General features: G+C 38.6%; 1 protein-coding gene across 3 annotated transcripts in view; it reads right to left on the bottom strand.

The window, feature by feature from the left end:
* Positions 1–17,514, bottom strand: part of RASGEF1B (RasGEF domain family member 1B) — a 35,120-nt gene that overhangs the window by 9,954 nt on the left and 7,652 nt on the right. For 2 of the 3 annotated variants that reach the window (XM_079153285.1, XM_079153286.1), the window contains exons 2-9: positions 13,586–13,768; positions 11,741–11,863; positions 11,223–11,354; positions 4,741–4,956; positions 4,180–4,254; positions 2,619–2,714; positions 2,407–2,509; positions 822–901 (exon numbers count right to left, since the gene is read on the bottom strand). In XM_079153285.1, coding sequence (XP_079009411.1) covers positions 822–901; positions 2,407–2,509; positions 2,619–2,714; positions 4,180–4,254; positions 4,741–4,956; positions 11,223–11,354; positions 11,741–11,863; positions 13,586–13,762 — 1,002 coding nt within the window. In that variant the 5' untranslated portion in view covers positions 13,763–13,768. Of the gene's footprint in view, positions 1–821; positions 902–2,406; positions 2,510–2,618; positions 2,715–4,179; positions 4,255–4,740; positions 4,957–11,222; positions 11,355–11,740; positions 11,864–13,585; positions 13,769–17,514 lie in introns of those variants that run through there. The other variant, XM_079153284.1, reaches the window with a different exon arrangement.

The following is a 17,514-nucleotide window of genomic DNA, read 5'->3' as shown; positions in this document are numbered from 1 at the left end:
ACTGATGTAAACTTTGATCATGTTAAACCTAAACCAATCTGTGTTGCTAACTCTTAATATCAGATCTAGACCTGATAACCATGAGTCAAACCTCAGCATTAGAAAAATTTCCTTTGAGGGTCACTGAGCCAGGTGATGGTTAGCTACTTTGTAAGGGAATTTATTATTTTCATTTGAAAACAAATCATTCAAAATAACTGAAAGCATACCATTTTGCAAGAAAGAAAAGAAATTTATTAGATAACATGAATAAGGCATCATATGAGATATTTAATAATTCCCAATTGGGGAAAAACTTGAGAAAGAGTGTTTATATTTCCAAAGATGGTAGACTAAAAGTATCAATACACCAAGGTAATAGATGAATCAATGTGATTCAAACACATATGCCCTGTGCATGATTCTTACTATCCTTACAATTATATGGTAAGAGCTTTGCACAAGTTAGCTACAATTGTTGAAATGATGGTAAAAGAATATTCTGTGGGAATGAGAAAATCTTTCCTGGGACATAAATGAAGCTACTTTAGGCAAACTGGGAACAAACTCTCAACTGTTCAAAACCCCAACTCTATTCCTGCATATGATGTGGTGTGATTGACAGGTCAACACTTCTCCAGTCAAACTCAAAATGGACACTCTTTTTATAAAAAAACTAGTCTAAAACCTGATTCATTTTCCCTTCCTGCAATTTGAATCCCTTTCTTTCCCTTTGGTCTGTAAGTCTTTTTCTTCTGCAGCACTATCAGAGAGGAAAGATCATACAGAGGAAGCCCACTCTCCACGTGGAAAACATTTAACAGTAAGACATTTTCACATACCTCAAGAATGTCAAACTTCGCAGTCTTCACTTTGGCCCAAGTTTTTTTTAGTCGAGAGACTGGGCTCATATTCATGCCAGCTTCCAATTTAAAATGCATGGAAGGAGGAGAAAATTGAAATAGAGATATAAGCAAAATCATTCCAACTCATACTCCTGAAAAGTGTTCAGTGCTAAATGTAAGTAATTGGATTCAACAAATTGTTAGTAAATGATAACCTCCAGCATTAATTTTTTTTCTTGCAAATTCTCCTGTAGCCCAGAAATAACATAATGATAGCATTTGCTTTGAGTAGAGAGGTAAGCACATTTTTTTTTTTTTGAAAAGGAGAAATAGTAAACAGCTTAGGCTGTGCAGGCCATACGATCTGTGTGGTAACTACAAAACACTCTCATGTTATGGTACATAAGCAGTCACAGATAATTATATAAACAAACATCTATGGCTATGTTCAATAAAACTGCATTTCTGGATGCTAAAATTTGAATGTTATCATTCTTTTGATATTTTTTTCAATCATTTAAAAATGATTATCTCACTGTCCAGAAAGAAAACAGTAGTGGGCCAGATTGGGCCATGAGCTTAGTAGCTTCCTAACCCCTGATTGAGCTTCCCTCAATTAGTGGTTAACTGGACATCCCCAGGAAAATCTTTTCCTCTGGAACTCAGCTTATTCTTGTAGGAGTACTGAGTGGATAAATAAGATGATAAATGCAAAGCATGGATGTTATGCTTTGACATTTTCTTGATGGTGGAAGATAGAAATTAAGTAATCTTTTTTATTAGACCAAGAACCTTTCAGATTTCTGTCTTAGATAATCTTTCCATTCACTATTTTCATGGAGTGAGTCAAATAAACAACAGTTGAAATCTGGTGAGTATTTTTATGAGAGCAGCAAAGGGGAAATTATATGCAAATAAAATGGAAAAAATGAATTAGAGATAGGGGGTTTGATAGGATAAAGATTATTGAATTAAATTTGGTAGATTCTCTAGCTTCAAATTGACCCCCACTCCTTTGTTCTTTTATTCATATATTTACTGAGCACCTATAATGTGTAGGATGGTCACATAATTTGTCATATAAACCAGTACATTTTTCAATGAAAGCGTCATTATCAATAATTATGGCAAGACAACAGGCATAAACTCGAACAACTAAAACTTGTTACTTCATGTCCTATATTTATAGAATGAATGGAAAGAAACATGGTCTCTAGCATTAAAAATCCCCATGATATAGAGGAGAGGGTTGGCATGCTAGAGTAGTAAGGACTGCAACTCTATGTACTAGGAGCACAGGCAGTCAGAAAATGATCAGTTCTAAGCTTTTGCAGATGAATATGTAGTGGAGGATAAATTAAAAGTATTCCATGAATTCATGCATACTTGGAAAAGATTACACACACTTGCTTGCACCAGTTTGGCTACTTAAAACATTCTGAACATTCTAAAATAATTCAGTATTAAAAAGTATATTTTTCAATAATGAAACTATTTGCAGATTTTTGGTGAATACATTTCACAATTTTATACATTTTATTTTATAGAAATAAAGGACATATATCCACCAGAAAATACTCACAGATTATTGCCATCAAGGAATTAAAGTTGCCAATGTTGAAACATTCTCGCGCTACATCAATGAAATACTCAATCATTCTTGCTCGGTGTTTCTTCTTTACAGGCTATGTAGAAAAAAATGATGGAGAGCAGTTATCCAACATGCAGGCCCCACGAATGTAAAGTATGAAAAATAATCGAGAGTCAGAAGACAGAGAAAATTCATTTTCTCACCATGCAGATTTCAGTAGCAACCAAGTAGCTCAAGCGATTAAACCATTCCACATAAGCTTCTAAGTTTCGTGTTTTCTTCCGTTCACTGTAGCAACTCTATGGAGAAAGCAAAGTGAATGGATAAGTTAGAGAAAAAAAGAATAGACTGGGCTCTCATTTTGTCCAATATGGGGACTTGAATCTCAGTTTGTGGATTAGGAAAGCCGCCTAGGATGACAGGAAGTGAGTGAAGAGGAGAGAGGAACCACCAGGACCACTACCATTCTTGATTATTCTTAGAGAAATACCAAAATCTCTTAGGTTCAGTGAAACCTGAGGTCTAGAAATATACTCTGGTGCATTCATAAAAGTACCCCTCCCTACCTTCCCAAGAAACTAAGTTAATTTGGGTGAGATCTGTCCTCAGAAACACAACTCCAAGGAAAAGCTCTAGCTGTATTCTAAAACAATCTTGGACTGATTAATAGGTGCAAATACCAATTGCTATCAACACAGGAAAGAGAGGCCAAGAGTGCAGGGGCCTGGAAAACCTTCTCCCAAAATGAAGCTGCTGAACGAAATTTTGGATCATCATGTACCAAGAAACTAAATATCTTCTAAAGAAGATAAATAGAAGTCTACACTCTCATGGGCTTTATGAGGGTGAGTGACACACTGTTCAAAGGCAAAAGAAGCTCATCGCATCTTGGAGTTCAAAGTCAAGCTTGAAGAGATTCATTAACCCCTCTGTCCTTTTTTCCAAAAGAAACAAACAAAAAAGTCCACTAGCCTTCTATTGCAAAACATAGTCTTCACTTCCCGTACTTAGAGGAACTATTCTAAGGCCGGAAAACAGCTGTTGCCCCTACTCCCAGAGGGGACTTTCATCAGTGGGTGATGTGGTCTCTTTTTGCTTAACGATTCAAAATGCTTATGGAAGTCACTGGGGGATAAAAGTCTTACATGTGTATACTGATTTTACATTCTGTGTCCAGTATTATTTTCTTAATGTGTAGGCTCCACCACAAACCTGTCACATGGGATCTACCTTCATAGAAAAGGCAAAGTAGTGAAGATCCTTGCTCAGCAGGCTGGATGTGCATCCTGTCTTTCCTTCCCATGCTATTGTTGAATCATGAGCACAGCATTGTTTTTTTGTTTTTCTTTCTGGCTTAATCTGCTAAAACCATTATGCTTTTATCTTCTACCTTCATCACCCCAAACTCCTGTATGTACTTGCTGTAAAGGGTTTATTACATTTCCCAATAAGGATGAAAGACAGGATAAAGTTCATGATGGGGTAAGAATATTGCAAAGGCACTCAGATATCTAGCTCAAGAAGAACTGCAATGAATCACACACAGCGAAGGAAGGAAGGAAGGAAGGAAGGAAGGAAGGAAGGAAGGAAGGAAGGAAGGAAGGAAGGAAGGAAAGAAGGAAGGAAAGAAAGAAAGAGAAAGAAAACATCCTGATTTTAAAACCTAAAACAGAATAGTTTCAACCTGTATGTCTTATAACTATTATCACAAACTAAGGCATTCCATTTCTAGTTTCAGGACTGATGTCTGGAGGGATTAATTACCTTGTCATTGTCCAAAGGATCCTTCTGCACAAATGCCTGAACAAATTCTTCTGGCCCGATATAATTAAGTCTCTCCTGAAATGAAAATCCAGCATATCAACAGCATTAAAGAAAATGAAAAGAAACGAAGAGTCAATTTCTTCCAGTGGCTTTTGGCATCACCCTCATTTCTTAATGCAGATTATAAAGTAAGCTTTTAACCCCCAATAGTTTCATTATCTTCAAGGTCTGAACAGAGGCAATTTTCTGCTTAGGTCAATGTTCTAAAATAGTTGAAGACTGAGCCAATCATGGAAAAATTAATTAGAGGCAGAAGATGAAGAAGGTCAATAAACTCTGCTTTTCATTTTTGTTTAGGGTTTATTTGCAAGTAAATTCCCAGAATATCAGAAGCATTCATATTCAAATGCCTAAAAAACATGTTTCAGCTATTTCATAGATTATTTCCCATTTGCATTACTCTGACCTCTCTTGTGACATTATTGCTGGCAAATACATTGTCTGGTTGCCAAAGCAAATCAAACCTGTGGTTGCAAAGGACAAGGACAACAAGGGCCTCACCAGCTCTATGTGAGTCAGCTGCTGGGCCAACGTGTAAGGGTCACTGCAGACAGTAATGATATCCCTCTGTATGGACTGTGGCTTGGTCTTGAGAACTGTGAGCCGATCAGTGGATGTGGAGCTGATTTTTGCCAGAACTTCCTCATACTGGCTGAGAGCAGCAAGTTTGCGGATCAGACACTGCATCATCTGCTGGACATTTTTCCGGTATGTCTGCTAGGGAATAAGCAAAAAATAATCTCGCTCTGCATGTCCTTTTTCAGTGTTAGGCTGCCTCGGGGACTGTGTCTGTGAGTGATTTTACCTTGAGATTGGGCAATCAGCTTGGTTTAGGAAAGCTACAGGAGGATTCAAATAGCTCTAATAGTTCAAAAGAGACATAGACACATCAAGTGTCTTCCCAAACCTGAAGGGTTTAGTCACTGTTCTCAGGTTGGGCCTTGGGAACACCATAGACATTACAGATGAGCTATTGAGGGGATCCAGTGTTAATGAATACTACATACAACTAACTGTTCTCTGGTAGAAATGCATCTGTTTACTTCTGGAAGGTTAAAATACAGTGACCTCAAGTCAGAGCACTTAACATTTTCTTTCAGGCCACCTTCTTGATTTCTCCATTCCTATCTTGAGGTTTTGGGGACATGAAAACTACTTGACAGAAACACACCATAACTTCCCACTTGCCCGCCCACCCACCTTCCTGACTTTCACATGTACTGTGGAAGTGGATATTCATTTTTGATATCTGACCTCCATTTGGCTCCTGTCCATTTTTCTGGTACTCATGAGTCAGTACTAACGTTTAAAACCAACTCTCTCCCATGGCAATTCTCCCCCTAACGCTACTACCAGATGCCACTTTGTTTGCAACTTCCTTTTGCTATAGCCACAACACTTAAAGAGAAATTGGTTTAAAAAAACACTGCAGGTGTTATAGATAAGTATCACCCTTTTCCCTTGAAAACACTTGTTACGTCAGAGAAATAACTTCCTGATTCCTTGGGCACACTTATCCTAAGCTGTGGAGTTTTCTGGTCCTCCTTTTCTGGTCCCAAATTGCCAACAGCAATTCCCTTTCTAGTGAATTATGACGCCCATGTCACAGATAGGCACATGGGCTGATACGATACAAACTGGGTCCTAAGGTTGCCAGCTCTCAAGACAACAGTCTCAGTGAATCTGCAGATGTAGAAAGACCTGTTTATGCCTCACTGACTTTTTAAAAGGTATCACAGTATCATTTGCTGAGATTAACTCTCTGAAAATTAAATGGTACTTACCTACAAGTATAAGAGCTACATTTTTTTTTTTTTTTACAGAAGTAATTTGGTTTAACAGAGCACATATAAAAAACTCAAGAGATGTTTGCACATAAGGAAGATTACAACACATCGATCAAGAAAGGGTTCACGCTTGCATAGTCAAGGATAAAAAGCATGACCTTCTTTTTCTTCTTCTCTACTTGTCATTATATATTCCAATGAGTTCTTTATTGTTGCCCATTAGATGAACTTATTTTTCTCTGCATTTGCAGATCATCCCAAAATGATGAAATACCTAAGTGTTTAAAAAATTGAATCTTCAAAAAAACCTATCTTCCAATCAACATTAAAGTTATCAGTTTAGAAGATGCTATCTGTTTGGGAATGTATTGTTACTCAAGGAAAATGCCTTTCTTTGGCATTCCAAGCCATTTAAGGCTGAATTGTGAGCTATTTTCAATCCCTCATCCCTGTTGCCCCACCTCTTCTACTTTTGTAACATGGAGCTACATTAAAACTCTAAGAACTCAAAATGTTTTCTTCAGTCCTCTGTCCCAAATGTCATAATACATGCCTACAGGAGAGTTAGTACTACTTGTTCAAATTACACAAGTATTTCTCAGCCTATTAAGACAAATAATAAACATTTTTGGGGTACTTTAGTTACAGTGTGTACCATCCAGAGTACAAAACACACATCATAAAGTTGCAGTTTCACAGTCATTAAAGTCTATTTACAAGAGTAACCCACAACTGTCATTACATTACTACTCTACTGAACACAGTTCAGTGTGAATGAGGGACTTGTATTCTTTGTTAAAGCTTTCTAAGAAAAATCATATACTTTCTGCATGAAAAAAATGTACTTGTTTCCAACAAAATAGTTTATAAAAAGAAAACTTTTTTTTTTTTTTTAAACTATTGTACAGCAGGTGAGAGAGGATACAGATCTCTCCATTGACATGGAAAGGTCCCCAGGACACATCACTGAGTGGAAAAACAGGGTGGCAAACACTAGTTAAACACACACACACACACACAAACTATACACACTACTTCTATGGATGTGTGTATCTGTGCATGAATATGTATACACAAAACTGACAACAGTTGTTACCTTTATAATACAAGTGGGATTGGTGAAACTTTTGAGTATTTTTGCTTTGTGTAAATTGTTTTCTCTTTTTAACAATCAGAATGCATTCCTATATTAATTGATTTATTAAAAATAAAAAAAATTCACTTTTCCACAGTAGGATTTCTGGGATAACATAGGTTCAAGACATACAAGAAAATACTTTTTACTCAGAAAAGTCACACACAAACTTATTTTAAAATAGAACCCACCCATTATTTTACATCTCAACAGATATTCCACAAGAAATCTAATTTCTACATTATGTACCCATTCCACCTCCCTTCCTAGGATCCCCATGGAAAATACTTGAATCAGAAACAACCACATTCTCTTCAAGTTACCACATGAGGAAAAGCAACCAGCACACAACAGCTGAGGGTCACAGCCCACAGCTTGGGTCCCACCTCCAGAGATTCTGACTAATTGGCTTGAGGTACAGTCTGCAGAGTACAATGTAAATGCTCTTCAGGTGATTCTGACACATGGCGATGTGTGAGAACCCATGTTCTGCTAGCGCATCTGGTGAAAGATTTTTATTCTGCATAAAAATTTTAGGTTTTTCTGGGTGAAAGGGGGACTAGGTAGCGGTATTGTATATTCTGGTTCCAGTGAGTAAAAAGACAACACCAAAACATAAAGGGGAAATGTACACAAGAGGATACAGGAGAAAGCTATTCAAGTAATAGTGTGTGTGTGTGTGTGTGTGTGTGTGCACGTGCACGTGTACATAAAAGGAAAACAGAGGGAAACAGAATATGCGTGTGACCTCTTTTAAAAGTTTCCTGCCTCCATTTGATTTCATTTGAGAAATCAAGTTTTGTGTTATTAAGCATGCTTCCTCACTGAGTCATGAATTGCTAAATATGTACTTATTCTTTTTTATAACTTCAAATGCCAGCGACAGTAATTACCTGGCAAATAAAGATAGAAGTTCTTATTATAAAGACCAGCCCCTTAAGGAAGAGAAAATTGCATTCTAGCCACTACAGTCATTTGTCATGTAATTCAATCATTAGTTCCATTTCATGTTTCTTGCAGGCATGTCCTAATAAACCACTTCATTTGGGGCAAATCCCCAGGGGAGAAACATATTAAGCCAAATTATGTGGAACTGTCCTAGCAGATACAGAGGAACCTGACTAAATCATATATAGGGCACACCTGGCTTCACTGACTGCCAAAAAAATCCCTGAAGCCAGAGGCAAGAAGCAACAAGTCGCAACTCAAGACCACACTCCTGCCACAGGAGGGAAATAATGTTTTCCTATTGTAGTAACTGATTTGCCTGTTCCTTCCTTCCTTCCTCCTTCCTTCATTCATTCAAGCACTGAGAGTCTATTAAATGCCATGGTGAACAAAGAGGGCACAGCATGGAACCCAGGGGGAGCAAAAAGAAAGTAATAACAAGTCACAGAATGCTCTGAAGGGAGGGCTGGTGACAACCAGGAATGGAAGTGGGCATGATCTTAGTGGGGTGACAGGAGTAGGTCTATCTGAGGAGAGACACTTAAAGATGTGACAGATAAAGAGCTGCCAAGCCAAGAGCTGGGGAAAGAGCATCCATCACACATTTGAGAGCTGGAAGGGATCTCAACACAGAGCAGTTAACTCCATGATTTATAAAGATGAGAAAGGATAAAGGAATTTATGGGATTTGCCAAAGCACACTCAGATCAACCCACTGCCAGGTGTGGACCTGATTTCTGAATATTGGATCAAAGCAGCCAAAGAAACAGCAAGTCCCTGAGACACCCAGCCTGACAAGGCAGGCACATCTCTCCACTCAACCCCTAGTTCATTAGGTTCCTCAGTTAGACTTGGCTTATCTTCTCATCTCCTCTTTACATGCTCAAAGCCTGCTATATTTTCCAAAGTTTATTAAGACTGTGTTATTAAAATAGGAATGCTGATAAGAAGGTTGGGTCAGAAGGCTGACTGGCCCTTTTCTCAGTGTTATGAAGCCTCCTCTACCCAACTCTTGAATGGCTCTATCTTGTTCTAAAATAAAGACTGGGTTTCATTTGGTCACAGATAGAAATGATCTCCCTCTTTAATGCCCATGACAAGAAGGAACAAAAGGAACAAAATTCATTTGGCATTTTCAAATCACTAACATTTTATCTTAAAAAGAAAAAAAAAGGGTTTTAGGTGATTCTTTAAGGAAAAACTAAGTTATAATCTCTATGTTGTAAAAGGCAACACAGGGAAAGAAGATAAGCCGACTATCATACAAAGTAGCTACACACACTTATCTGGAAGGTAGAACTAAGTGTCCGACTCAGGGCTTGGCCTTTATGCAATAAAAGATCTGTGATGCCACCAATCTTTTGAGCAGATTGTCATAAATCAAGGTCATTGAGCCTGCAGTGACCCTGCCAAGCTACCCAATAGCTAAGCCCTCTAATTTAAGTCTTTTTATAAAACTGCACTGTGAGGCTTAATGTGTGCCTCTGTGAGTGAGGGACCTATCAATCCAAACCTGGCAGAAGCCAAGACAGGCAAACGGGCAAAATGATTACAATAGTCACAACCTGCCAAATGACTCAGGAAACAACCTTTAGCCTTGCAGAAAGTTATCTTGAGCACCCAGCTTCAATATCACGTCACAAAGTGAGAGTGAAAAGGTTAAGTCCTGTTTTGTGAGTAGTCCTGTTTTGTGAGACCTAATGCAGGAAAGCCAAGTTCCAGTTTTTTAAGTGGGGAAACTTAATATAATTTTAGTTGACTTCTTCTTTGCATTGGGGAAATGGCATGAAAACCTCGTCGCAAGGATTAAAACAGATTGGGGTCTTGTTAACATTATCTTTACAGCACACCACTGAAAGGATGAATTCTTCGTGAAGGTTATGTGTGATGGGAATGTATTTTCAGATGAACAAAACAAGATATTACCGCCACTGTTCACAGTTTCAGCCCATTCTTCTACATGAAAAGGTTATATCTGTGCTGAAGCAACTTGTTTCCAGAAAGTTTCCAGCAACAACAGACACTACAAAGACATCCTTAGGGCTCAACAAGCCTCAACACTGAATACTAGCCCTCCAGGCCTGCTTCAAAGGGGATAACCTTGAATTTGTCACAACTAGTTAGCTCTTATCAAAGGCTCAATTGAGGGAAGTGGTATTTATGGAAGATTATCTAAGAGACTTTCAATCTCCACCTATTCTAGGTCCTAGCCTTGAGTCAACCTCCAGCATCAGAAGACTTGGGTTGTTTTCTCTGTCTTCTCTTCATCCCCCAACGAATTACCTTTGTTAATTTACACACTAATCTCTGGTCCCAGTTTTATCAAGGAATACTCATTATAAAGAGCACTAAAAAGAATATCTTATTCAATTCTCCATTTTAGGCCCCCTAATCGAAAACTCTTATTGGAAAGATTTACTTATTATGCATGTGTGTGTGTATGTATGTGGTGTTGGGGATTGAAGCCAGGGTGTCACACAATCTAAGCAAGTGCTCTACCACTGAGCTATACCCCAGCCCTAGGTTTATAAATTTTCCCTCTAAAGCACTGAGGAATTAGTACTTTTTCCCCTCCTTAACAATTAAAATTAAATAACCAGTTGCATCTCCCTTTTATCTGGAACTTAAACTCACCCCACAGCAGTCCTTTCCAACCCTACTGGCTCTCAACAGTGGCATATTTGTTTTCTCCCTTCCCTGGTCCAGACTGTCTATTTCTATTGATGATTGATTAATATGCCACTGATCAACTGCTACACTAATATGCTATTTAAATCTATTAGTGCTTATTAGTATGTTATTTATTATCTTGCTAGCTCTGTCAAACCTTTTTGGAAGAAATAAGATAGAAGTAAAGCAAAATCAAAACACACTGGCAACATGAGTCCCATGCATGAATTCATATGAACATATCCCCAATTAATCATAAAACTCCAGATCATATCCCTTTGAAGTGGGATAGAATAATCACCTCCCCACACACACTGGACATACAGAGGAGGACAATAATACACTATGAAGAGGGTTTGCCCAAAGGCAGAACCGAAAAGAAGTGTTGAAATTCTGAGGCACCATCTCCCAACCAGGTTATGTGCTAAATTCATGTTACCAACCTCCTCGCCACTGGCTATTCTGTGCGCCAGATCTTTTAAGTTTCTCATCATTCTTTCATCCCGAAAATCATAAGGAAATGTCTCCGTCCATTCAGTCAAGAGCTGAAGAATTTTAGGTGCAATTTTTCTCATCTGGTTATAGGGAGAAAAAGCAAATCTAATTCAGTGACATCTACTGTCATGGACTATATCAAATAAACAACAACAGGGTCAGTTTAATGTAAAGTCTTTGGGGCTGAAGAAGCAGCTCTAATCAACCCACCGCCACACTATACCCCCCACTGTGTCTCCGCCAAGTGCAACTAAATTATGGCAGTATCCAGGGATGACCATGGCATCATATTTGTGTGGTATTCTTTAAACTATTTCTAATTCCTAAGCACAGCCATGATGTCACTTATGCTTTTCATCCTGGGGACAAGCTAGGGTTACTTAAGGTAACCAACTTCACAAAATCTGAACCTTAAAGTTAGCAAGTCTAAGAAAAAGCAATTATGAAGTTTGAAATGTTTCATTACCTTATCACTATCAGGATCACTTAGTCTCTGGTGCTCAACACATAAGTGGCAGACTTTGGCCATTAGTTCATAAGGATGCATAAATAACCGAGAACTGAGTAGGAAAGTAAATATGTACGTCCTCTGTGGAAGGAGAAAAAAGTCATTGTTACATACTTTCTGAAATTCATATCTTTCTTATATATTATACATCTTAGTTCATGAAGCTCTCTTGATCAAAGTTAATGTGCTACAGTTCCAAAAGTAATGCCTATCGGAGTGAGACAGTAAGATGGATTTCTCCTTTACCTTCAGATGTGTCTTCTCCCTTAAACCATACTAAAAATAACAGAAGTACAGGATAAGTTTGGCTCCTGAAATTATTCAGAGAACATTTCACATTTATCCTCAGGCAGCTGGGATATCAAGACACATAATTCACTCTAGTGAAGAATGAAATTCAACCCAGAGAGAGAAATCTAACTTAAACATAACACCCATGCAGAATACGGTTCTGTGTTCAAATATTATGGTAATTCAATTGAAACCAAAATAAAACAAAAAACAAACAAAACAAAAAACCCACCACCTCTCCCACATTCAGCTCAAGAATTCTCCAGAGAGTATAGTGTGGCACACTGAAGTGTTTGTGTCAGAATATTTGAACACAGGCTTTCAGGAAAACTATTTACTTGCTCAAGGGCTAAGCAATTTGATAAAGCACAATATTGCACTATATACTTTTCTTTAACCACATTGTCTCCCAAGAAGCCAGTAATGAAGTGGCGCTTATTTGTTATAATAGTTGCAGACTCCCAATGAAAAGAGAAATTCCATGGTTTTTTTCCCCCCTTAGGCGCCTTTAGTAGCTCATAAATGCTTACAGGGCTGAACAAGGGATTCCTTTTATTTTTGATTACAAGTTTTCCCTGTGTGGTAACATGTTTGAAAATGCTATGTAACAATTCACACACAGAGAGATAACCCAGTAAGAAACATCATGATGAATTATAATGGCATGCACAAACGATTCTTTGTGCATCAAGGATATTCATTATATTTATAAAAACTAATGGATGTGGTCTCTAGATATTTTCCTGAAATCTCCATTAATAACCAGCTGCTGAGTAAATTTCATTGTCCTACTAAAATCAGTTCCGTAGAGATAGCTACAGTACAAAAGAAGGGGGAAAAACACTTGCCCCAGAAAGAAAACCTGCATTTGACTACTGATGCTGGGACAAATCTTCAACATTGTGAATTTCAATTTTCTTCCCTCCACTCTCTTGGAATTACTGCGAAGATTGAGATAATGTGTCATGAATTCCCTAATACTTAAAGGTACCATCTATCCAAGTGTAGGTTATTAAGGTAAAACAAAAGCAAACATGCTATGTGATGTTCAACTGATGTCCAACTGATAAATCATTGCATCTTGAGTTTATAGCATCTTCTCTCTTCCATATACTTTCCTACTTTTCTCAGCAGAGTGATGGTATTATAAATAAAAAAAGGCATTAAATACCATAAGCTAGGAGCATCCAATGTTTGCTGGCATTTTTATTTATGAACCAAGGTGTATGCATGAATCAAAACAGTACAGATACTTCATTCAGGTGGTATCAGATTACCTACAATGTGATACCTAACCTGAAAAGAAACTGATATGCAGACTACACCAAAATCTGATCCATACCCAGGTTCAATTTGATCTGAAAAAATTCAATAATCAATATGCAATTTCTTATTAGAAAAATCCTTCGCAACCCATATATAATAATTGTATAGTATACATGGTCCCTATATATTATGTTATCATTTCTGCTTAATACCAAGGGTGGGTTTCAGAGGAACATGAATACCTACATCTGGGTAGTAATCCACATTAGGTACTAAGTGCTGGATAAGTGCTTCCAGAGACCCGGAGAGGAGGTTGTTGTCATGGTAATACAACCCTCCACAGCTGTCCTCTGCAGACTGATAGAGGTTTCGGTTATAACCACTGCTGTCAAACATTGCTGAAAAGGGAGGAGTCTGAGGCATGCTTTCCTAAAAGGAATAAAAAGAAAAAAACACGGTTTCAGTAACACACAATATGGGAAAAAAAAAAAAAAAAAAAAAAAAAAACTTAAATAGGCAGTAAGATTTAATGGTAATAAGGACAGGCAACAAACCACCAAGAACCAAGCTGCTGTTTGAGTACCATGGATATGCACAGTTTTGAGTAGCAATTCAATCAAATACCATAAAATGTATATACCAAAGGATCTAATCTGGACTTAAATCCAAGCCTCTGGCTGTCATATTTAGATATCACTCCTTCACATTTGGTACTAAAGTACTGCTTTATCCCATCAGGGAATCCTAAGTGGAAATGTGGAGGCCTTGAAATTTGGCTGGGAAGAGTCACATAGTGCTTAAGAGACAGCCAATAGCACTGTACATATGGAGAAACACCAAAACTGTAGCTGAAAAAACTAACATGCACAAGAGGCTTAGGAGCAAAGTACATAGGGCGTGGTTGTTTACATCTGCCTGTACCAAGAGATGAATGTTGACTCCCATGTTGACCAGATCAGATGCTGTTGATTTTCACCCCTTTGTGTCAAATTCTCAGGGTGGGAGGTGTGTATAAAGCCTCAGTACTCAGTAAACATACCGGCTGAGGAGGCACCTGATTTGGGAACAAGGAGCACTGTGACAGTCCTTGAGATAAGTTGCTCCTTTCCATCTGTGTGCCTTGTAACTCACAAAGCCCTTGTCAGAGGGCGCTCCATAGAGGCCAGAGGTTATTAAGTTATTACTTGGATTCCTAGGGACACAGCGCCTGGCCCTGAGAACAGACTGGGGTTTCTGGCAGCATGTCTACACAATGGAGGCATTCAAGAGCTGCCGAAACTGGGGGTTTCAGAGAGCAAACAATGAGGGGGAGCCAAACTCCAGGCCTTGGACTGACAGGGACAGGGCTTGTGGAGGCTGCAGAAGGACACAACCTGGACTAATCCTTCTTTTCAAGATGCTGAAAGACATTTGCATCTGAATGGGGGTGGGGTGTGGAGCTCTGTCTGAGAAGTCACATCCATCAGTCCACTTGCATCTGTTCCAGCCACAGTTAATGGAGGACACAGAGCATCACAATGTGAGCACGTGCCTGGGCAGGAGGGGGCCAGGGACTGGTGTGAGTGTGAGGCCAGCACTTAGGAAAAGAAACATCAAGAAAAATAAATAGAAAAAAGCTTCCTGTTCATGCACTCTATCCCATCCATGAACTAGTGCTGAGGGAGAATTTAAAGGAATCTACAGAAAAAAATGGCTACAAATGGGAAGAAAGTGATTATTGAGAATCACTCTGGGGGATTTGCCACTACCAGGGTCATGGCTGCCATGCCTCTAACTTAAGTAAGTAGACATGGCCATCACAGCCAAAGGATCTGGGACTATGGGATGCAACATTAACACAATTCCTCTGCAACCCCCTAACTTAACGTTAACATTTTATTTATTTATTTAACTCAATGTTAACAGTTTAGAAGGCAATGGACAAGAGTACATTTCTTCCTCTTCAAATTGCCAGTTTTCATGAGTATAATTCATGTGTAATAAAAGCATAGAAAATAGATCATCCTTGGTGGGAGGAAAAAATATCAATCCACCCTTGTCATGAGAAACAGAGAGTGTCCTCCAACTAGGAGGCCTGAAGCTGAGAAGAGAGGCACACCTAAAAGTTACTTCTATAACTTTGAGGGAATCCTGTCTGGATTTGGTTGCCTGTGGCTTAAAAAAAGCTTTTCATGGTTATAAGCACAGTGTTCTTCCTATACTGGATGAGGGTAAGACTCCCTTGAAGTTGGGATTTTTTCCTGTCAGGAACCATGAATTTTCCCTGATATCTTCACTTAGTTGTTGCAACCAATCTAACAAAATGCTTTTGGGAGATGACCGGCCAGGACTTGGGAACTCCAGAACCTCAGAAAATGACACACATTCAAACAGGCCATAGAAGTCATCTGAACCAGGCTACAGAAAAGAGTTCATTTCATTTTTCAACTGCAATCAACTACAAGTAGTTGCCTAGGGGTCTGAGGATGAGCAAGGAAGATTTGGAGGATGTAACGCCATAAGGGAATGTGTATCCTGTGATTTGAAATGACTGCAAGATGGTCATGGATGCAGCCAGAGCCCCTGTGCCATCACAGCCAGGTCCAAGCTTCTTTTGCTACAAATGTGCAAACTGAGACCCAGGGAAGTGAACTGGAGTGACCAGGCTAACATGACACAACCACGTGGTGCAGCACAAAGTAAGCGGATGGAACTCCCTTGAATCTTGCACCCCTGCTCTCTTGGGCTTTTCAGTAGTAAGCACTGACCCACAAAACGGCCACAGGTCACTCAGAGTTCCCTTTCAAAGAATCAGCACCAAAAGCCACCAAGCATTGGTACTTCTTAATTATTCATTCCTATAGAGCAGACAAGGCCTCGGATCTGGATAGAATTCAGATTTAATGAAGTCCTAACTGTGGCACTTAATAGCTTCAGAATCTTCAGAAAGTTACTTATTATGCCTGATCCCCAGGCACATTTTCAGACACCTTCAATTTTGCTTGCCCCTTCCAAAATCCTAAATTATTAAAACACACTAACACCCAACTGCCACTTTTCTTTTACCAAAGTTCTTAGAATATTATTAGAGTTATGGCAGAAGGCTTTTTTTATTTATCTTTGAAAATGTCCCTTTCACAGGATTTCTTTGAGGAGGGACAAAATATCAACACTTAAAAACTCCCTCCAAGGAGGTACCAAAAGAAAACACTGCAAATAGCAATGGAATCCAAATCGAGGTAAAAAGATTGGGGTTATTACTTATTACACTTAAAAATCAATTGTAAGAAGAGAGTATGTCATAGTATGTTTTCCACTTTCGAATTAGCTCAAAGGTGTGTCATGGCTAATCAGCTAGTTTATTTTCCCAGGTGCCACCTTGACTGTTGAACTTGCCCACAACAACAATCAGCTACTGAGATGAAAGTCACTCCAGGAAAAAGGAGTCTCTTATTTACATATCGTGGGCAATTTTATCTACCATACCTTATACTCAAGACAGCATCTTTTCAATTCCTTAACTCTTCTTCTTTGTTAATTAGTCTTACATTGTTTTCACTAAAGCATCTCCAGTGTTGGAAAAGGTCTGCACATTCCAGAGGTCTTTGTGTCTCTCAATTCCCCTTAAGAGGTCTCTCTGGAGATCCACAGTGTGGTAGGCTCTGAGAATTTCATGACTTCTGTTTGTGTGTGTTTACTGACTACAGATGCCTTTCTGGATTCTGCAATCTCCCCATGAAGCACATTTCCTCATCCTTTCTTGACTGCGTAAGAAGCTGAAACCCAGGAAAACTTGCTTGGGTTACACGTTAAGGAACAGAAAGGACAGGGTTCCAAACCTAGGTCCTCAGATTCCAGGTACAAAATTTATGACAGGGCTCATGTTATACTCTAAATAATCTTCTTTGAACTTCTAATGCTTAATCATAAAATGAAAAGCCTGTTAGTCTGTCTCAAATTGCAGGCTATTAGGATAATTTATATGTTTTACATGATCTACATAAATCCTTGCTCCAAAGACATATTAATACCATTAATTACTCTTATTAAAAAGTCACACTGTCAACAGCAATATTGAAGCTACTGACCTTTGCAATCAAAGCATGATTTCATCTAGAAACAGGCCTCAGAGACTCTAACATGTACTTTAAAAGATACTTTAGTATCTTTAATACTGGGATGCATGTAAACAATCA

The sequence above is a fragment of the Sciurus vulgaris genome, assembly GCF_902686455.1.
Source record: "Sciurus vulgaris genome assembly, chromosome: 9".
Taxonomy (NCBI): domain Eukaryota; kingdom Metazoa; phylum Chordata; class Mammalia; order Rodentia; family Sciuridae; genus Sciurus; species Sciurus vulgaris.
This window is presented reverse-complemented; position numbering and strand designations above follow the sequence as displayed.